This window comes from Lathamus discolor, chromosome Z (genome assembly GCF_037157495.1).
Source record: "Lathamus discolor isolate bLatDis1 chromosome Z, bLatDis1.hap1, whole genome shotgun sequence".
NCBI classification, from domain to species: Eukaryota; Metazoa; Chordata; class Aves; order Psittaciformes; family Psittacidae; genus Lathamus; species Lathamus discolor.
Genome location: NC_088909.1, coordinates 99063019 through 99085525, shown reverse-complemented (window position 1 = coordinate 99085525; position 22507 = coordinate 99063019). Strand labels below are relative to the sequence as shown.

At 39.6% G+C, this 22507-nt stretch overlaps 1 protein-coding gene across 2 annotated transcripts; it reads right to left on the bottom strand.

Annotated features, from left to right (window-relative positions):
- Nucleotides 1–1943: 1943 nt before the first annotated feature.
- On the bottom strand, nucleotides 1944–18730 carry C1QTNF3 (C1q and TNF related 3). Of its 2 annotated transcripts, none has more exons than XM_065661822.1 (6): nucleotides 18391–18730; nucleotides 13291–13402; nucleotides 10536–10690; nucleotides 7010–7139; nucleotides 5456–5555; nucleotides 1944–3987 (listed from the first exon to the last, which is right to left on the bottom strand). In XM_065661822.1, the coding sequence occupies exons 1-6, from the start codon at nucleotides 18676–18678 to the stop codon at nucleotides 3828–3830; spliced, it is 945 nt and encodes a 314-aa protein (XP_065517894.1). In that variant the 5' UTR covers nucleotides 18679–18730; the 3' UTR covers nucleotides 1944–3827. The 2 variants fall into 2 exon arrangements, with proteins under 2 accessions (XP_065517894.1, XP_065517895.1); XM_065661823.1 differs by having other exon boundaries at nucleotides 18595–18730.
- Nucleotides 18731–22507: the final 3777 nt, after the last annotated feature.

Here is a 22507-nt window from a genome sequence, read left to right as displayed (position 1 = left end):
CTGAACTGATCACCATAAGTCTTTATTTCCTTTGGTTGCTGAAGCAGAACTAACTTCAAAACACAGAAATTTTACTAGTGATTCACCAAAATGAAGAACTGTGGGCTTTTCCACATACCAGTCAGTGTCTCCCTGCATGTGTTGTCTTTGTGTGGGTTTGTTTTTCTGTTGTTTTTTTGGGGGGGGAGGGTTTGAGCACAAACCATAATTTTAATAATGTGAATTAAGTAGGAGAAAAGCAGTTTTACTGAAAAAAACCCCATTGTTATTAAAAACTGCTTCCAAAAGCATTAGGATGTAACTTGGGAAGCTCAATACAGAATTTCATGGGGAAGATTAAAGATTTAGGTGAAGAGCATGTTCCTTATTTTCCCGTTAGAAAACTGCTACTCTCTTTTAAAGACCTCCCTTTGGCTCCCAAGGTTTTCAGTGGGACTGTTGCTGCAAAGTGCCGTCAGTCTAATTTGCTTCCTCAGTCAGAATCAATTCAAATCACCCTCAGACCATGGACTGGCCTATGAAATTAAAGCCATAGCTGGATTTTTTTCTCAAGCATTTCTAACTAAACTGCTTTCCGTTTTCTTTAAACACCATTTATGAAACTGGGAATCAGATCTAAGATGTTTTCATTCAGCTCAGTTTCATTCTTGTTCATTCTAGTTTTTGTCACACAAAAGTTATTTTACCTCTGCCAAGGGTGTCTAACCAACATCTCTGAAGTTGCAGACAGCCCTATTTTGTGAAATGCAGTCCTTAACGCTCCTAATGAGAGCTGCTACTTTGCAAGGGTGTCACAGGGAAGGACAGTGGTCCCTGGGCCTCAGTGTGAAGGGGAGACAAAAAACAGAGCTCAACTTTTCTCTGTGCAGGGCAGTGTTTTCTACTGCTAGGATGCCAACTCTTACCACAGAGGCAGGATATCACCTACCAGACCAGAGCTCCATTGGCAGGCAGGGTCTTGCAGCTCTTGCCAAGTCTTGACTTGATTAAATGCGGGAGCTTATGGAGTGGAAGAGAGGGATAAGCTCAGCACAGCAAAGGCGAGGAACCAGTATACTGTTCAATACTCCGAATTGTGGCTTTTTTGTTTCCAGAAGCTTTCCCACTCGTAACACAAATTACAAGATGCCACCTATTTTATAAAAGAGGACAGAAGTCTGTGGCAGAAGACATTTTGTCTTCAGCATATGCTGAGCGAGAGGCTTTCATTTATCACCAGCTATGGAAAGATGACTAATTTTCATCAACATTTCTGGGAGAAAACAAACATTCCCCTGTAAAACTTGTTAATTTTGATGAACGGGAACACACAGATTTTTACATCACCTGCTATATTTTGAAGGATCTTTAAAATTGATAGGAAAGTTAACTTGTAAAGTATTACAACACTCAGCAGAGCTTCCATGCAATAATTTTCAGAAAAAAAGACTGTAGAGATTTCATACAAATTTAGGAAGTTTCAACCTCGATGTAAAAAGCCTCTTAGCTTTACCCTTGAATTGAGTCCATGCTGCGGTTTGTTTGTCAGAAGCTGTTGGGATTGTTAGTTGCTTTCCACTCTTAGCAGGCCAACTTGTGAAAGCAACATAAAATGAGAATGGTGAAACTTTGTTTTCTTTTATATCATGGCCATTACAAGAGAGAATGTAAAGGAGCTTAAAATGAGCGTATGTATCATAGTTTCTAGGTGCTTTATTGTGACCAAAATGGATTAAAATAACCATGTCATAAAGGAAGACTTGGTTCCCAAAGGGAATCTTAGAGATTTAGATTTTATGTGTGTGCATAAATGTACACATATACGTGTAAAATAAACTTCTTTTGACCCTTAGTGTTGGCTTTCTCCCATTCAGTAGCAAAACGAATGCTTAGGAATTAAGATACATCTACACAGTCTCTAAATGGCAAGGTCCTTGTTAAATATAGATATGAACAAACCAGTATAATTTTATTACTATTAATCTTTATTGGGTAAATGCATGTTTTACAAAGTAAGCAAACATTCCTAACACAACAACAGATACTTTTTTTCAGGTTTTTCCTACTGTGAACATTAGCTTATGATGCCATATATCTCATACAACTTGTGCACTAATTCCGGAAGAGTAACATTATCTCATAACCTGGTGGGTGGATTTTCATTTGAAGGCGTGCCTGAATTTTACTAAAATACTTACTAAAACAAGGTCACAGGCTTTGAAAAAAACCTCTGTGGTGCAAACCTGACCCAAGTTCATAAAGACAATAAAACTCATCAGATGACAATTCATTAAAGCTAATATTTTCAGTGGTTGATGCATAAAACTGAAAAATCACAAGTCATAATCATCAAGTATCAACATGCATTTTTCATCGTAAGATGTGGTTTACATACATTAGGAGCGTCTACAAGGACGTGTAAATTCATAGGGCAGATTTTGATTAGTTTGCTCTATGTCATGCTACTGATAATCTGTATCCAGTATAAAAGAATTTCATATAAATATTTTCCTAACCCCACCTCCTTGTTATACATTAATAGCAGGTAACATCTGGTTAAAATGCAATGTCTGTTAAAACGTGATTTAGATTTCATTAGATTGTGTGTGGAGGACCAGAATGTGTGGAAGATACATTCAGATTTCAGTGTTGTCTTAGTATGTTTGGTCCTGTTTCAGATTAAAAGAAAATAGCGAGGCAGGATCTCAGGTACCCGAATTCTGAAAAGCCAGTGGCAAATATTAATGCTGAAGAATGGTCCAGTTCACTGTGACCAGAACTTCTGAGACAGCCAGCGTTTGCTTTCACCAGTTAAATATTGAACTGAGTTAGCTGCTGCTTTGCCTAGCTGCAATGTCTTTTCCTGAAATACTCTTTCTTGGAAAACTGCTAGGAAAATTGTATCAACAACTTCACTGTTAAGTAAATACGCAGTATTAAAAGGTACATCCTTCTAAAAGAGCTCCAGACTCCACAACACTTGTGTTTTTCTGTTTGTCCTGTGGGCATATTCCAGCTTCTCCAGCATATATGGCTCTGCTTTCACACCTTACATTCAGTTACATCAGGTTTTAATAATTTTAAGGCTAGGAAGAAAAGTTACATTCCCCTGTCTGATCCCCATTACACTGCATGCTAAATTACCTTAGCTTCAAGCTGCTACTAAGGCAAGAACTACTACCACTCATTTTTAAGAGAAACTGAGCATAAATATGTACTAAAAATCTGTGAAAAATGACACCAGGTACATCTTCAGAGGTTTGAGATGGAAATGCTATAAACCTGAATCCTTGACATCTATATATGTATTCACATTTTTTTCTTTTATTTGTAAAGTTCATTCTAGTCCAGTAAAAACTTCTTCCTTTAAATCTGGTCTCAGTTGAGCCCACTTACAATTCATTTAGGTCTGTTTCCATGATGCAAACTTAAATGAACATGTAATAAGAGCTAAATGAACAGGAAAAACTTGAATTGATTGTTCAATTCCTGACATATACTTAACTGAAGTATATTTAGAGACAGAATTGACTTTACTGTGCAAACTGCTCTCTAAATTATTTCAAATCCTTTTCCTTTGGTTTTTTTTTTTTTTTTTAGTCACTTTGGAGATGAGAGCAATAGCAACATTTAATGATTCACTAGATGCAACCCAGAAGACGATGCATCTGTGAATCTGTGTGTCAGCTACCCAATGTATTCAGCTCAACTCTGATACACAAAAAGCAATGATGGTATAGCATCAATACAAGCCTTCTTGATCTTTCAATGTTGTAGTGCTATTCCACAGTCCAGAGAAAAATACCAGTTCCAAAAGAGAAGTTTTCTCAGGTAAATATCTATCGGTTTTACTTGGTTTCAAAAAGAAGAAACCCAGCAAAGGTGGAGAATCGTTGATGGTCCCCATGGAGGGCTCCGTTTCCCATCCGCAGCCAAACTTCATCTCCCTTGGCAAGTTTTAGGACTGCACTGTTTCCTGAAGTGTCTGCTTTCCCTTTTGATTCATAGCTAAGAATAAATATTTTAACAAGTCATCTGTTTGTTTCTCAACAATGACCAAGAAAACAACTTAAAAAAAAGAATCAAAAAAAGCGCATTGTTATCCTGAGCAAAACTTTCAAGAAAGGCTCGCAAACATTTTTTCAGCATTATGAGGAAATTTTGGCATTTTTCTGCATTTGATTTCCTAGTCAAATTTTGCACTTTACCTTATTGCGTCCTTTCATTCCTTTCTGAATTTTAATTTATATATTGTTTTCCAGGGCACAGGAACAAATCTGTTGTGTAGTATAAAACCCTGCTCATTCACCACAACACTCCAGGTTTTTTCCTGTGCTGCTCTTCCATTGGATTCATCCTGGCTAATCTGAAACGCCTTCAGATCAGGAGTCTTGTGTGCTGAGCCCCTGTGCTCCTGACACAGGCAGTGGGCAGAGACAGCCAGCTCACTCCACCCTGAGGCCTTTTCATTGGAACATAGATGCGTTCAATATAGGCTAACCTGCTGGCTTTGTATTAGTGTTGGCTCCCTTTCTTCCACCTGTTGTTCCACCTTTTCTGACATCAGTGCTTCAGGGGGAAAAAGTTGAGCACTTCTTTTTTCAGGAAAGACCTATTGGGAAGGAAGCAGCCTTTGGTGGTGTTTCAGGTGCGGGCTGTTGATGACATCTTGACAGCTGAAATGAACTTGCTGTCATCTAAGTGCCTAAAATACAGTGTAATCCATCTAAGCTTTTGTGTCTGTTTATTCAGGCTCAGGAGAGAATCTTGGTTTTGGTATCAGAGCCCTAGTTGACATTTAAGAAATAATACTTTTGCTCAAACACTGTATATATATATATATACATACTGATTTTTGTAGAGATCCTTCTGGCTGCAGGCTACAAGCTTCTTGACTTGATCCTTATATAAGTTGATAAGCTAGAAATGGATTCTATTCTTGGTGACTATCAAGCTAACATAAAGAGTTCAGAAATCTTTTATTCCAACTGTGCTAATGATAACAAAGCCAGTAAAAGGAGGACCTTTGCTTCTTCCTCATCCTCACCACTGCAGTTTAATTGCTTTCCACCTTTAAAGTAAATTCCTCCCCCACTAATCTTTAACAAGGCTGTAACTGAACACTCCATTATGCTCTTTTTCTGACAGGCAAACAGAGGATGATGATAGGTTTTAGCAGAATGACAGCATGTTACCACTGGACTTCAGCCCTTACTTGCGGTGCTAATTCCTTTTCCCTGAGCTTTGAGGGGCTTGTAATTAAGGCTGAATTTTAGGTCCAGGATGTGTGGCAGGTATGATCCATATTTGCAGGTTGAAGAGTGCAAAATACAGTATTTATTCTTTTTTTTTTTGTTATTTTGCCCCCCAAAATTTCTTCAAACAATCAATGATTTCATGTTTCTTGAAATATGAGCAAGCTATCACATCTGTGCAAACATGTCTTTAGCATTAAAATGGCATGGTCTTCACTTACCTGTACAAGCTGAAAACTGTATTACCATTATGCATCAGGTACACGTACACTTCCTCCACATCTTCATGTTTCATCATATTGAAGGTGAAGAAATACACCCCTGAAAAAATACCAAATACAATGCATTTGCTTCAGAGAGGGGTAGTCATGCTATAGACCTGTGCTTCTTGCTTGGAAAACAACAGCTGAAGCCAAAATTACCTTCCAGTTGTCAGTGGGTGTTTTGCTTCTGTTTATGGTGTGCCAAAATCTGGTTAATTTTTATTCTGCATATGGCAGGGGTTCAGGTACATCCTGTTCCAGAGGAATGACTGTATTTGAACATGTCAGGATCACTCATCCCTTCCTTCTCACTAGAAGGGACATTTCCCGAAGGCTGATTCTAGTAACCCTTCTCTCACCTTTTTTTCCCCTCTTTTCTTGCTCCTGTCTTCTCCCAGAAGGGCAGCTCCAGGCCAGGTAGGGCTTAGCCTCAGAGGCTGTCAGACAGCCAGCATGTCACCCAGGTCAGAAAAGGCAGAAGTGGTTTTAGAAGCACCCACTGCTGCTCACTTGGCCTTACCACATCTTGGACAATGCAGACATAGCCACCACTTTCCCTTCTTGCACAACATATCCTTACGATAAACCTTTATCTTTTTACTCTGTCTGAAAGTTGCCAACAGTGTTGTCAGTGCAACCATATTATGTATCATGAGCTCTACAAGACTCCCACACACAGGAGACAAGCTCCTGGTTCCTGAACAATTAGTCTGTAGCACTGACCCTGCAACGGGAGCTTGAAGTTTACATTAAAGTCGTTAAATTGTTGAGGGTCAAAGTTTATTGATATCTACATATACATTAACCTCAAAAGGAAGCAGCTGTGAGTACACCCCCCCATACCTGTCAGTAAGATATGCTACAGCAAGCCTGGAAGCCCTGTCTTCTATTTAATTGAATGTAATTTCCCATAGCAGTGAGTAAATGAATGACAGGGTGAGAAAGGCCAAGTGAAGGAAGATGGCTTCATGCTTTGCTCAGACATGGTTTTGATTATGGCCCTTCCTCCCCCATCTGCTATTGTTCTCCTTGTGCCACAGCTGTGTAAGATGGAGGGAAGGATGCAGCTGAGAAATCACTCAGGAAAAGCTGTAATGCCTCATTTCCAGACACACATCTCTTGCAGTTCAGCTGTGAGCTGGCCTGCTGCAAGCAAAGACAGGGATAAAGAGAGTGACTGGAGGCAGGAGGCAGCAACTGTGAAGCTGCTGGTGCAGCACCAAGACCATGGTTATCACAATGGCTGAAGATCTAAAGGTCTCAAAGCAGAAGGTCCTGCTCCTTCCTCAGCCCTGGCCATGCCTCTTCATCCTGCCTTTGTGCCAGCACTAGGCTCACTGGCTGGCAAGCCCTCTCTTTGCTTGCCTGGAAGTAGGTAGCAAGAGCTATGCAGAGTGAGCCTTATGCACTTTGCCCCTCTCACTTTTGAGAAAATAAAGTTTCTCATCATAATTGACACCACTTCTCTCTATAGCTCCCGGAATTGCTTTATTTAGCTTTGCAAACACTCACCATTCACTGGAGCACCAAATCTACCAGTCATGACATCAAAGAAGTTCCCAACGTTGGTTTCAACACTGCTGAAGATGATCCCACTGTTCTGGTTACTGAAATGAGTAGCCATGGAAGCCATGAATGCAACCTGCAAAAATGCAGCTCTTACTTGGGCAGTTGTTCAGAAAATGCAAACATGTAGTGGAATCAGAATGTTTTTCATGTATTTGCAGCCTATTTTTCTGACAGAGATGTTCTTCTAAGGCTTGCTCCAGGGCTGTTAAACTCCAGTAACAAAACTCCCATTGAATAAAACTGGAAGAGGGCTAGACTTCTTACATTCAATTGGACTATTCATAACTGTAAAAGTAAGTGTATGGGCAAGTGTTTGCAGGTCAGGACTTTCATTTCAGATTTTATTTGCTTTAAAGTCTCTCTAGAATGATGCAACAGAAAACAGGTATTTAAATGGATGACGTTTCCAACAGAAGTAATTTAATTAGTTTTTTATATATTCCTCAATGCATTTAGACTGGATGTTGCTTTTAACTGGATGTGTGAAATACATAATGTGCAGTAAAATCCATACACATTAGTGTTTCTTGATAAACTACCTTCAGAGGTACATTAGCATTTAGGTACTTCAGAAGTGAGGTTGCTGGGGCTCATCATTCAGTGCTTTTTCTTTTTTACCAGTTGCCCTGTAGCCACAGTCACAACAACAGAGGGTGATGGGAGCCAAAAGGGAAACCAAGAAATTGGAAACTGTGCTTCAGCTTCGTGCTACACTTCCTGCAGTGAGACCTATTGGCTGTGGAAGATGTTTCATATGAAGCAGTGCAAATCCTCCCACACTGGACAGTTCAAATTATGCTCGTCAAGATACCACGGAACATCCCTGACAACTTGTGTAGGTCTTTTGTGCTAGTCTGTAGTCTGATTGACAGTAAGTGGGGTACAGGGAGACTTGCTGCACTTGAATGCCAGAAGGCCACATAGTGACTTGGCATTTTATCTCTATCTATTAACAACTTCTTAGATGAGAAGTGTTAAATTACAATTATTACTGCCCATTGCAAAAATGACATTTTCCATGAAATTCCAGCTATACCAATACTAAAAAAATATCCACTCCAAACTTCTTTTGATTTGAGATGGGAGAATGAAACCAAACGAGGCAAAATCAAATGCCAGTCCAGATCCAGCAGTGCAAATCATTAGCCATCTGCTCAGAAATTTGAGGAGCTCCAGATGTGAGCTGAAAGCCTGGGCTGATTTTCCTTATCCCTGCATGGATGCTTTTTCTATGATGGCAAATTGTTAACGTCTTGCTTCTCAGCCAGGATCACATTGAAGTACATCATGTGTTAAAGGAAAGCAGCTGCAATAGCAGCTTGATGGAATTTATTACTTTTTGTCTAGATTCCATTTCACATTCTCTTTGACCCCAAGCTACTTTTCTTGGGCTGATGAGAAGAGTTGAAAAAGATGTCCGTTCTCCCTGGACCTCATTTTGAAGTAGCAGATTGAGATGGACATAACAAGTCTGTCAAAATAATTCTGCTACTTCAAGTAGTATTATATTCAAAAGTGTTTTTCCCTCTAACTACCCCTGCTCTAAAATTCTTAAGCAGGATGTTAACAAGAAATGATATACTATACTGCATAAAGAATTTTTGAACACAGGTTAAAAACAGTGATGGAATTTCACTTGGAAATAGGTATTGCAAGATGAGCTTTTGTTATTCATCCGCCTTCATTGTTAAGTTTTTAATTAAATTACTACTACTATCTTTTTGTAAAAAACAAAATAAAAATATGTTGCTACCTCATTTTAAAATTATAAACGGATTTATGTTAAATGCAATTGCAACAAACATGTTTTTAAGATATTCGGCTATAATGGCAATTCCAGGTAATTCTGTAAGAATGTTAAAATAATTCTGCTTTAATACAAAAGTTCAGTAATTTTTTTAACTATTTTCATTGTAAATTTTATTCTATGCAATTATCCTATCTTCATGCAACGGAGGGTAGAGAATTCAACCACACACAATGCCAAGAAATCCAAAGCCATTTTCCCACACTGCACATGTTGGTTGTATTGTTGGTTTTGCTGTTAATTTGTGTACCTTTTATGAGGATATAAACCATATATGAATGACTATTAATAGGAAACGGTATTCTTTAGTTAATAGGTGTAGATCTATGAAAAGATCAGAACTTCCATTTTCCCCACGGTGTTTGGAAGTGGGATATCTTTTTGTACGTGTTTGCTATTCCTGTTTTGTCCCTTCTATGGTGAACTTGGTTTTGGGGGTATGAATCAGATTAAGACAGTTCCATTAAAGTGTGTGTTAGTGAGGATGTAAATTCCCTATAGTTTCTGGGGATCTGTATTCTCTGTGGTGTCTGCAGTCACATTTGCCCAAAAGCAGCAGTGACTGATTAAGCTGAGTTGCTCTTCTAGATTATCAGTAATTGTAGTAGGATCTTAAATGCTTCCATTACACATAGGCTTTCTGGAGCTGAATCTGAGTGCAATCACTTGCCGGTGCAAATGCATCTAGTACCATCTGAAGTTCTTCAGGATTCTCGAACACACTGTTGCTACACTGCAGTCTACGGAGTGGACAACACATGATTCCCTTTCGCAACAGCAACCATGGGTCTTAGTTATCCAAGTCCCATTTTCTTTCGGTTGCCTTAACAGACTACATCACATCAGCACTATATATATATATATATATATACACACACATAAGCTCTCTGCCACCTTCCAGATTCTTGGGACATGAAGGAACTCTAATGTAAAATGTATAGGAATATGCCAACATGGTGCTGATCCCAAACAAATATATCCCATCTCTCATCAGAGCTTGTCACCTCAGGCTTGCACCCATGTTTTAATGTTCATCTGGCAGAACCCACATTCATAGACAGAACCCACATTCATAGGCAAAACCCACATGCTTCTCAACATGTTTAAGGTATCTAGACATGCAAAACCACAGAGAGCTACGGAGAGGTTTCTTTTGAAAGCGGAGGACTTCTGTCTGCACTTGGAGGTTTTGACCCCATGGTTTCAAGAGTTGGATACATACACTTTTGAGAATCTCACAAAGCCTGGCTGACCTGAGAAGCATATGCCCAAGTGACTCCTTTACGCCTTTCGTATGCCATAGGAAGCGCAGTTATGTATGTGATACATTTTGACAGAAAAATGATAGTCCCTGCTATTCTCTTTTAATAGCCCAGATACTGGCTTTCTGCCCTAAAAGGGAACTGTATATGTTTCTTGCTGCCCATTCCTCAGCTGGATTCTTACTCTAAAGAAAGGCTAAGCCCTAATGTCTGCCTTTGCCAGGAAGATCTGACAAAGCACATTTGTCAGTCATGACAAGGGATATATATGTCTCTCACTATATCAGTTTACAGGGGAATTTGCTTCTGAAGTATCTTACAGTATTTAGGTGCTGTTTTTCAGAGAAGAAAACCGTAACTGGAGAACTTATGCAGCCAACACAAGCCAGAGATTTTGTACCTGTAGCTCTGGAGGAATCCCAGGGTAACCCTTCTCCCCTTTGGGTCCATGATGACCACGCTCTCCCCTTGGTCCCATATCTCCTTTGTCTCCTTTCTCGCCTTTGGCTCCTTCCTGGCCAGTTGCTCCATTATTTCCATTGTTTCCATGATTCCCTTAAAGAAAACAGAGCTTTCTGTTTAACTTAAATCATTTCATATTCATAATATTCTAATAGATCTGTGACAGGGTCCTTTTTCACCAGTTTGCCAGACATGGACTTTTCAGTATCATAAACCCCAGACTGAGCTGCAGCGGATAAGAAACAGCTGTGTGGTTAAACTGAATGTGAAGGTTCTGATGAGTAAGTTTCCAGAAGGATGTAGATTAATGTTTAAGACTTAACCTTCATGCTATCTTTGTGTTGCTGGATAAACTGCTGATGTCTCGAGTCATTGTGGTATTGGGGAAATGTGGAAGGACAAGACCTCAGCAGACATGAGGCTCAAGGAAAGAGAAAGCCACGGCCTACTGGCACATACTAGGAAGCCTGCGTAAGCACTCTTCCTTTTGTGTAAAAACTTATTTCCTGATAAGTTATGTTAATAGGATAAGATAATTTTTAAAAAACATTTTGCTGCCTTTAAAACATGTCCCTAGCTGTGAACTATCTAAATGACCCATATGTGCTGAAAATGGGAGAGGATGCTGTTTAACTTAAAGGGTTTGATTGATTACATTCTCCTAGATTTAAAGAAATACTTTTTAAAAAAATTGAAGCTTCTCTGGGATATATATTTCTTGCGTAAGTGTCACTATAAAAACATATTCCTGCATCAGATGCTTAATGAGGGAATTACTGAGCAAAAGTCTGTGCAACTGACAGAATTTTGTAGTTGGCTAGAATCAGTGAGCAATTATTATGCCTACCTGAAGCAAAAGCCTGACCTTTCAAATAATTACTCATGATATTAGTAAGTGTCACCATTGTTCTAATTCTACCTGAATTGAAATTAGATTCTATGTCACTTGGCTTGTTCTCTGATCAGTCACTCTAGTTACAAATTTACAAGAATGATGTTGTTTGAGATGAAATCTAATAGATAACTGATTCTTTAGAGTTTTTGTAGTGCAAAAAGAAAAAAATTACTTCAAACAAGGAAGCTAAATGGTGGAAGAAATAAACCAATTTTTGTTTGGATAGAGAAATCAATAACTACGGAGAATAACAAGAATGATCCTTTGTGTAAAGCCAAAACTACTTCTCTGTCAGTTCAGAACAGAAGCCTGTAAGTGACATTTGATTCAAACAAGGGAGAAGCGGTTGTTGTCATTCCCCTTATGGGCACAACAATACGAAACGTGGCAGGGGAAGGAGACAGAGAAGTTCCAGGGTGCAGAAGGTAAGGTTGCTATCAGCCATACATTTGTGGCATCCTGTAGTGACAAGAAGAGTGACTGAGAAACATCCCCACATAAGAAAAGAGCAAAGCTGGAACTGGACTGTGTCCCAGCGTGTCCACTGCAGCCTTGAAAGTGTAGGTCTAATACAAACTTGTGTCTTGCTTCTCAGAAGCCAAGAGTTTATTGATGTGTAATGCAGTATTGCTGGGCAAGGGCCCTCACCATTAGATATTCTTACTTCTGTAATGTTTTTTTTATAAAGGATTGATGCATGAATAGCTCACAGCAGGCTAATACCAGATATGCCTATTGACCTTATTTTGCCTAACATATAAAATATGTCAATGTAACAGCATATTTCAGTATCTTCCCAAATGAAGTTAGTTCTTGAAACACTTCATTCACTCAGATTTAACTTCATAGCAATCAGGTTTACCTGTTACTGTAAACCGCTTCTACCCCAAATCACCACATTGATTTTTGGTGTGTATGGTTATCTGTCATGTTTGTTTACTGTCAGTATATTTGTGAGGCATAAGGATTATAAAATTGGAATTTTATTATGATAACATATTACCTTTTGAAGATGAGGCAAATCTGACACTCAGTGACATTTTGGGGGGCTGGAACTAGATGGTTTTAAGGTCTTTTCCAACCCTAACCAGTCTGTGTTCATTTACATTATATGCGTGCTTTAAGAACAACAATTTTCAAATCCCTGAAGGTAGCTGTAACGATCTTATACCAAGAGGCAATTAGCCATCTTTTTCCCTTCTCTAGGCTCTTCTTTTTCTATAGGTGTTATCAGATAGCCTTTTCTTGTGTATTCCTCTGTGTGCATTTTTAACTGGGGGGTGGGGAGAGGTGGGGAAAGGTACTTTTTACTATGGAAGACAAGAAGAAGGAAAAGAAGATATTTCTATGAGGGAACAGAAGCATTCTTTTGTGTGTCTCTGCAAAATATTGGCTAGCAGCATGCTACATAGAAAAGTTCCTGAATGCAGTACACAATAGCATAGCTGGATATTCAAAGGTTATCGCAATAATCAACTCCAGCAAATAAGTTCTTCCAACTTTAATGGAAGTTTCATGCTGCTTCAAGAAGTTAGACCAATTTTCCATAGAAATGTAATAAGAGTACATTCAATATGAACTTGTGAAAGCTGAATTTTAATAAAAATGGGTTTTCACTGAGGAAAGCTGTAAAGTTTAATTGGAAATCTCTGTCTCCCCAGAAATTATAGAAAAACTTGTTGCTGAATCTGTCCTGAAACACTGATGTTTGGACAATTCTTTGATATTTCATAGAATAGCCTGTAATTTACAGCCTGAAATTTGACTGATCAAAAAATTAATTAGACTTCATCTTTACCTGGCATCCCAGGGGGCCCTGGAGGTCCTGGGGGCCCTTGGTAGAGTCGAACTCCAAAATCACCACGGCAGCAGGAACTACAGTCTGGATTCTGCGGTCCAGTTTGTGGAGGCTAAGTGCACAAAAATAAGCTTTAAATAGCTCATTCATCAAGGGCATCAATCATATGCATGTTGGTTACAGGGTCTTCATTATATATTCTCTGTTTATGTATTTGGTAAGTTTTCAAAACACTTCCTATGTGGGCTGAAATCTCCCATGCTTGGGTTGTCCCTTAAAATATTATTTTTGGAAGATTTAGGGACTAGCTCTTCAAGCATTCTAAGTGCTATATGAATATTAAAAAAAAACCCCACTTGTCAAATAATGAGAGGATTAAAAATAAAATAATACCAAGTAATGAATATTGGAGGAGTATTTCAGTTAGATTCCTATCCTGCTTTTCAGTGATCCCACATTTCAACTGAGCTTTTGTTGGCAAACAAGTGGTAAGACGTAAAGGTGAGACCTAAGACATTTGACCTTCAGCAATGAAGTGTTCTCCACTAAACATAAAGAAAACTATGTTGGACCACCCAAAGGAGATATCAAAAGATGTATGTGCAGCGTATTCCTGTTTGTGGCCCTAGACGTGCATATTTATAGGCTACTAAACTTGGGAGAACCTAAAAATGTGACAAGAAACATGACAAAATTTGACGTGAGCTCGAAAGCTGGTGTTAGGGCATTTGATTATCTTGTGATTGTAGGTTTGTAACTATGAAAATCCATTAGTATGCTGAAACTAGTATAGTAGCGTAAATAAAGTAATGACTTTATCATACGCAGCTCTACTAATGTAATAATAGTTTGATAATAGCTTAGTTTTGTGCTTTGCTTTTCCGTATTATTGTATTTATACTTGGGGAGTCTCATTCAATCCTGGCTGGATTTTGTAACTAGGCTCTTGTGGTGATTTATTGATCACAAACCTCCCTACGGGTCAGCAGGGGTAGAGGTCCAGAATTTGATTTTATTTCTCTATCTCCATCTCATTTCTACCTCTTTGTTTCTGTTTCTTAAAATTCTGTGTTATTATCATATGGTGCAAATCTGCAGATCTTCAATTCTGGAGGGGAATAATTAACACTAATCTGACTACTACTTTTTTATAATTGTTCTACTATTTGTTTTCTTCCCTTTTTTTCCCACTCATCTGTATCATCGTCAAAGTACTTGCTTAATGAACACCTGTCAGTTTAATGGCAGCAAACAAACCTCTGGTGGGATGGATGCTGCCAAACAAACATGTAGATGTGCTTAATTCCTGCCCTCAAAGTCATCAACTGTCTTGATCTGAAACACTAAAGCTTTTGGCCCATGTTTTTATCAATACCAAGCACACCTGCTGCATTCATTAATTTCAAAAGGCTTGGGATTTTATGTTTGTGTATACAGAAAAGCCCTTTCATGCCACTAAAATACTGCAACTGCTCCACTAGAACAGACACATGTTCTCTGCAGCTGGAACCACCAACAGTGAAGCTACCATGGGAATTAAAAGCTAACCTGACAGCTCCACAAATACGATTCATATTTAAGGAGTTATGGAAATGTTAGGATTTGCCAGTGGGCACAAGGTCTTATTTATGGGTTTTGATCAATACTATGCTTTTCACCTTAATTCTGGGTAAGGTCTATATGAGAAAAATTAGTTCTGCCTGTAGGACTGTCTGTTCCATGAGAACTTGTTTGTATCTTTCCTGCTGTTTATCTCCCCCAGCTGTTTAGGAAGAACGTAAGTGACAATCACAAGGTACACTGTTTAAAGCTTTTATAACTTGAGAGAAGTATCCCTGCTTTCAGCTCATTTTCAGTCCTTGAAAGGGAGCCAAGTACAAAACAACTGGAAGTCCGCAAGCATTTTGCACCATCTGAAATGCTAATGTTGCACTGAGATTAAAATCTCCAGCTCTTTTCTCATAGTGCTCCATATTCATGTCTAATTAGAAGGCAAACTATTCATAAACCTGCCAAGAACAAGTAAGTCCTAGAAATATTCAAAGACTTAGAACTGTGGCTTGTAGGGAAGGCATGAGTCTAGCAAACTGGACTGCATGTGAGATTCTGTCTGTGCAGGTACGATTTGCCTTCTTTATCCAATGCACTGAAATCCCGAACAACATTATTAGGTAACCAGCTATGTTACCATAAAATAGGTACTAGTGCGGGTCATAACCAAATGTGGTTTGGCATTACCTCTCAAAAAGCTCATCAGGTTTTTAGATTTGAAATGAGGCAAGTCCTGCCAGCCTGGTTGTATGAGAACAGTTCCACAGACTTCGCAATAACTACTTACTCAAGTCATATGGTAGTATTGACTTACTATCTTTACTGATCCTTTGACTGGGAGGGAAAAAAAGTTCAAACAGCTGCCAAGAATAATGAATATTCAGTATACTGTTTTAATCTGTAAACCCAGAGAACTTAATGAAGAGTACATTTAAAGGGAGAATGTGTTCCTAAAGTAAAATTACACTCAAATGGGACAAAGAGATTAATTGCAACCTACTTGCCAAAGGTGTCCTATGCAGCCATTTGCACATAAAGTCTATCACAAAATGAATTGTTGGCATTGCTTTCAGACCATGAATATGATTTAGGAGCTTATGAAATACATCTGCCACATTGATATCCTAATACAGATAGAAACCTGGAAATATTTCTGAGGCTATTTGCTGAATTTCCTGTGACTTAGTGTGTAGGAGGCAGTTCTAAGCAACAGATGGTCCATAAAATTCCCTTAACTTACAGCTGTGAATGAATTGTAATTGGAGAGCCAGTCCTTTTTCACTTCCTGATTAACCTTACGGGTTTCTGATATATTGTCTAAGACAATGCAGAAGACAAGTAATGTACGTCCACCATTCTTGGCTCCTGTTGTGAATGCAAAATAGTATGTCTCTATGGGCTAAGGCTCTCTCTCCTTGCCCCTTCCCTAGCAAACAATTAAACAAACCAAATTTGACAAAAAATCAGGGTAAAACACCATTAGGCTGAGGGGTACTTGAAGATTTTCAAAGAACAACTTGAAAAGGAACCGTATGTCTGGCATGGCTCTCCCCAGTCACGAAGAGTTCTTGTGCTTGAGAAATGCCCATTGTGTGAGTTACCAGCAGGGTGGAAACTGGCGTTGTACCCAGTGCAGCAAAGACAAATGCTATTGTCTCCATTCCACAACAGAGAATAGGACCATTAAACAGCTTTAGCAATAGGGAGAAATTCTCTAACCAGACCTGAAATAACCAAGAAAGTGGAGACTCTAGGGGTGAAACAGCTTTCAGATAGCTCAAGGGGAAGAGAGAAGTTTGATATGAATTAAAATATGTCTGTGCCACCTTTGTTCCTTCCCTGCCTGAAAATCCCTGGAGCTTGGAGATGGAAAATACCTATTGCGTCAGCCATTCTGTGATGGATTATCCCTGTCGTACATCTGCTAGTGCTCCATTTCATTTCAGTAAGCCAAAAATTGCATCATTTCCCCAGCAAAGATTGCTTCTTAGAGCAGGTCTGGCAGGTAAATGACTGCCGTCAGCTGTACTTAGCCCTGCTGGGTTCAGTTTTAAAGATACAGCCTCTTCCCCCAGGAGGCAACTCCAGACATGTTGCATTAGATTCTCTGATGAGAGACACATGCACCATGTGCACAGTGACACTTTCTGTGAGGGGAAGTTTCACTCCTAAAACAGTTGTAATTTTGTATTAAACCCTGCATTATCTGAAATTATGTTGAGTTAAAGGAGAATCTTCTTGAAGTACCAGTGGTCTGTAGTATGCAGATGTACAGTTGTCTCTGCAGTAGAGAGGTACACGCAGACTAGCTGGCTCATTGAACTGTATACCTGATGGCTTACAGTGTTTACATACTGCAAGTGCAATTTAACATACCTACAACTAAATATCTATTTTACTGAATACACTGGAGGAACATACAACTCCTGCCCAAGAAATATGAAATGCAAAGCACTATGAAATATAAATACAGGGAATATAGTGGTGTATTAAACCTATTCCCATACTTGGATATGTTCCAGTTCTTCAAGCCTAGAGCAGGATTAAGATCAAATCTCTTCTCTGCTTAAGAACATTATTATTCAACACTTTCCTACATGTCCATGATTTTTAGAATTCAAAATATCATAGTTGGATCTGAAAGAGTTTTAAAAAGCAAATTATAGAAGGTGAACTATACAGAGCTCAAACATTTGTATCAGCAGTAGGAACAAAAGACTCAAGTTCTCGTTGTTTCTAAAAAAATCCATCCACAAAAACTTTGTTTGAGTGGAATTTTGTTTTGCCTAGTGCTAGAAAAAGCTTCATCTTCTGCCCTTCAGATTTTACCTTCTAAATTGGACTGAAATATATTATGTATAATGAGATTATGTCATATTCCCTTTGCTGTGAGCTAATGAATGTAAAATCTAAAATGCCATATAAAAGCCATAGAAAGATTCCCAGCTTAAATTGCATATTCTACAGATGATTTAGTTTCACTCTGAGACTTTTTTCTTCTGAAACTATAAAGTTGACATATTTTATTATTAAATCTAGTCATTACTCTAGTATCGGGTTTTCTCAAGCTATTTTTATAATAAAAATTTTGAACACTGAGAATTTCATTGTGCTTATCTCAAGCTCAAAAATACCCTTTGTATACATAATTATCAAGCAAACTTATTCTCTGCTACTTCAATCTTTCCAAATACCTCTAGAAATTATGTAATTTTCCTTCACATCCAAGTGAGTTAGCAGCATCTAAAAGTTTAATACATTAAATAAGTAATACCTTGACATAATTAAGAGACTGTACATCATAATATATGACTGCAGAGGATCAGAGGTTCAGCAAAACAAAGGGCTGCTGTCTGTATTGAAACCAGTGTCCCCAACCACGACTGGTTCTACCAGCTCATTTAAAGATCCTATAAAGCAACCAGGATACAGACCGATACACACTTTTAATTAAATATATTTCATAAATATATCACTAATAATCTTAGCAAAAAAAATAAAATATCTCATTAGCTTTAAAGATATCTTTAGAAGATTAATTCAGAGTACCTGGACTCTATCTGAGGTAGTCAGTTCTACATCATCTACCTCTGATCTCAGGACTTTGTGGTCTGTAGAAGTGCTATTATCAACAGTCCACTCTATAAGTTGACTCCGCTGTTTCAATATTTCCCTGCTTCTGGAACCTTTATGGCCAGTCTGGTGGTGACTTTGCAATACTTTGGCCACTGGATTATAAGATCTTCTGCTCACCTCCATGTATTCATCTTGACACAGGCAAAATGGAAGAAAAAATAAAGCTAGCAGATGCCAACTGATGAAATCCTTCTCTGCCATGTTATTCAAAGTAATTTTTCAGGAGTCCAGCAAATGCCTTGCAGGAGAAGCTCTTTGCTGCACCAGGAGTTATGTGGTCCTTTCAGCTTTTCCACTAGTAAGCCTGGCACTGAGACCAGTACCAGGTTTTATACGGTTGCGTGCAATAAATAAAACTAAAAATGCCAAAGTGACAGGATCCTTCATCCAAAATCAGTCATGCTCCTTTAAACAAACCAGGCATTATTCACCACTTCACCACCACAAGGAAAATTGATTTGTATGCTGGAAATGACCACAGCATTTAACGGACTCCCGTGGTTCCTATTTGGGGGCATTAAAAAATGTAGCACCTTTTTTTTTTGGCATGTTTTTGTTTAAGTGTGAAAAAATGTGATGGAAATGGAGAACATGTGGCTAATGGTTTACGCTCCTTCATTAGACATGGAAAGGCTGTGAATTCACATTCTTAAATGTCTTTTGGACACAGCCACCTTCCTTATTTGCCAGGAAATTCACACACACAACTGCGTCAGCCCAGTTTGAAAAATCCGTCCAAGAGCAATTAGGAAACAAAAGCACAAGAGGAGCTTTTGCATATGATCCTACCCCAATGGCTGCTTCTGACTATGCTTTTCATTCACTGAAAGAAAAATATTGAATTTCTGTCAGTTGGCCAACAGTGGAAGCAGACTGGGTAAGTAGTTCTGAAAAACTGGGTTGAATTCAGATTCACAGAGCCCCATTTCTCAGCATTAGTTCAACCTACTCAGCCAGGCAGTATTTTTTCCCTTGAGTTCCCAGTGTTTTCCTAAATGCAACTGCCAAACCAAGTTTTATGTCTTTGCTGCCAAGTAAATAGATTTACTGGGGACTTATTTCAGACTAAAAGAATCAAATTATATAGGTATAATAATATCCTTATATTTTTTGAACCACCCACTAGTATCCTCTAAAACCACAACTGCACAATTCAGTGCTGCAAATGCATACACATCCACATGCACACCCAGCCTTCCTTAGAGCAAGTAGCTCCCTGGCCTGTGAGAAACCTTTCACCAGTACGTGGCTACGACATTACTGAAGGCATCAGTCTCAGCTTGACATTGCGATGGACTGGCTCATACTTGTTCAAGGCTGACCACGCTGGTTAGCATTTGTGCGGGGCTCCTCTATGCCTGATGAAATGTGAAGGTTGTGGTACAGGCTGCTACCTAGGAACATCTGTAGGATGTTTCTAGAGCACAGGACTGAGGTTATATGTCTAAGCATGGGATGTGGGGAAACTGGGAGCACCAGGGGCCTGTTGGAATGTTGGTGAATGTTTCATCCACCCAGACTCTGAAGCTAACGGTCCACAGATACGAACCAGGCTTCATTTTGAGGGGAGAGATAGTGTACTCCAAATGGCATACTGGGAATAAACCAGATGTGACAAACTGGAAGGCCAAGGCACACCAGTGAAATAAGGTGCTGAGTTATTTAATAATGTAAAAATCCTTAAGCATACCAGCATGCTACGGCAGCAAAGCATAACACCACAGGCACTGCTAAACAAGGGCAATGAGTTACATCTGCTAAAATGCCCAAGCTTCATTGACTGCAGCTGCAGCCATCATGTATCCTCACTCCCTGGCATGTTACTGAGATGTGGATGTGGTATGGATGATCTGAAGAAGCCAAGTTTGATCTTAATCCTTCTGAAATCATAGGAAACCTTGGGAAGATGAACCCAGGAGAGAGATCTGTGACCTGAAGGCTGCTCATTCAGATCCTTGTAGATGCTGGAAAGTATGCACAGTTTGTTGCTGAATGATGGCACGAAAGCACTCTGTTTTGTTCAGCTCTGAGGCCTCCAACATGAGAAGGACATGGAGCTACTGGAGCAAGTCCAGGGAAGGCCACAAAGATGATCAGAGGGCTGTAGCACCTCTGCTATGAAGACAGGCTGGGAGAGTTAGGCTTGTTCAGCCTGGAGAAGAGAAGGCTTCGAGGAGACATTACACAGCTTTTAATATTTAAAGGATGGCTACAAGAAATCTGGAGAGGGACTTGTTACAGGGGCATGTAGTGACAGGAAAAGGAGGAATGACTTTAAACTGAAAGAGGGAAGATTTAGATTAGATATTAGAGATAAGGTCTTCCCTGTGAGGGTGCTGAGGTGCTGGCAAAGGGTGCCCAGAGAAGCTGTGGCTGTTCCATCCTTGGCAGTGTTCAAGGCCAGGTTGGATGTGGTTTGGAGCAACCTGGTCTAGTAGAAGGTGCCCCTACCCTTATCAGGGGTTGAAACTAGATGAGCTTTAAGGTCCCTTCCAACTGAAACCATTCTGTGATTCTATGATTCTATGATTCTATGTTCAGATCCTTTCTGATCCTAGAAGATCGTAGGAGACAGCAGGGCAAGTTGCATCATGGGAGGAGGAGATGCAGTGGAGGGGAGTGAGCAATGATCAGCTGGGTATGTCTGCTGGTGGCATCAGTACAAAGAGTGCCAGCGTTGGCCTGTACGCAGCCATTCACCTGGACAGTACCCTATTGAACAGTCCACAGAGAGGAGCGTGTGGTCGTGCCAGTCCCTCAGAAAGGCCGTGCCACTCCCTGCAGGCACACGGGGTCCAGGCTGAGCCAGCACAGTGCTTGGGACTCCTGGGAGCAAAGGCAGACAAGGGCAGGTCTTCCTTTTTTCTCGTTCTCCACTGGCCAAGCATGACACAAGAGCAGAGACTTCAGCAGCTGTGGGCTCGGTGTTTCCCCCCAGGGATGACCATGATCTGATTCCTGCAACACTGTAGTTGTCCAAGGGGCAGCCCCAGGAACAGGGGAGGCTCAGCCCACAGTCTTGCCAGACAGAGCTGTGTCTCCTTGCTTCACGTTTCTGTTGTGTTCATCTCCCTTATTTTGAAGCTCTAATGGCAGGAATCTTAATTCAATTTCAGTGAAACTGTGGATTCTCAAGCCAAACGTTCAGGATTATTGAGTAACACTTCATAGATTACCTCTTGAGCCTTGCTTCAGTATATAAATATTAATTAACTAAAGACCCTTGCAGAAGAGGCTGTTAGACTGTGCGTTACGACTACTGAAAATCCTGATTTAAAAAAAAATATTGCAAATATTCCAGTTATTTCACTGGGAAGGAGAAATGGAAAGGAATTTATTGGGAAGCAAAGCAAGACCTCTGAAAACACAGCTCCAGATTTTGGAAACTGCTGCCACCACAATGGGGTTTCTTTTTCACATAGAGAGATGTTTCTTGGTAGGAAGAGAGTTTGAAAACTCTGGCCTCTGTAAAATTGGAAATGACTCAGAGGCAAGCATTAATTTATCTTGGCACTTAATAATTTGATTCAGCAAGTGCTGGGACAGCGCTGATGTTTTCAGCTGCCATTAGGTCTTTCATGGCTTTCCAAACTCCGTTCCAGGAGCTTCCTATGGCAAATGTTTCCAATGTGAGTAATGAACATCCACAGCACCCATGTCCCAGAGGGAGGAGGAATAAAACCAATAAGATCTGGGCTTCAAAGCTACCATCTATCATTTTATGCAAGAGCTGAAACAAGCATGTTTCTTGGCAGCTATCGGAGAGAAGAAAGATTCCCTTCCTCACTTTTAATAGAGTCCACCTGGTTCCTACACATCACTCTTCTGCTGGTTTGATGCTACACACATTTTTGGTCCAAATTAATAATAGTTTAGACTTTGTTCTATTACTTCCAATCTTTTGAACAGAATCCCGTCTGCAGAAGTCTTTGCTGCCCATCATTCTCCTCTGTGCCTTCAGCAAGGAGTAGCTGTCCCACAAAACCATTGTCTGCGGGCACAAATTTTTGACTTGGGAGCAAAAAGCAAT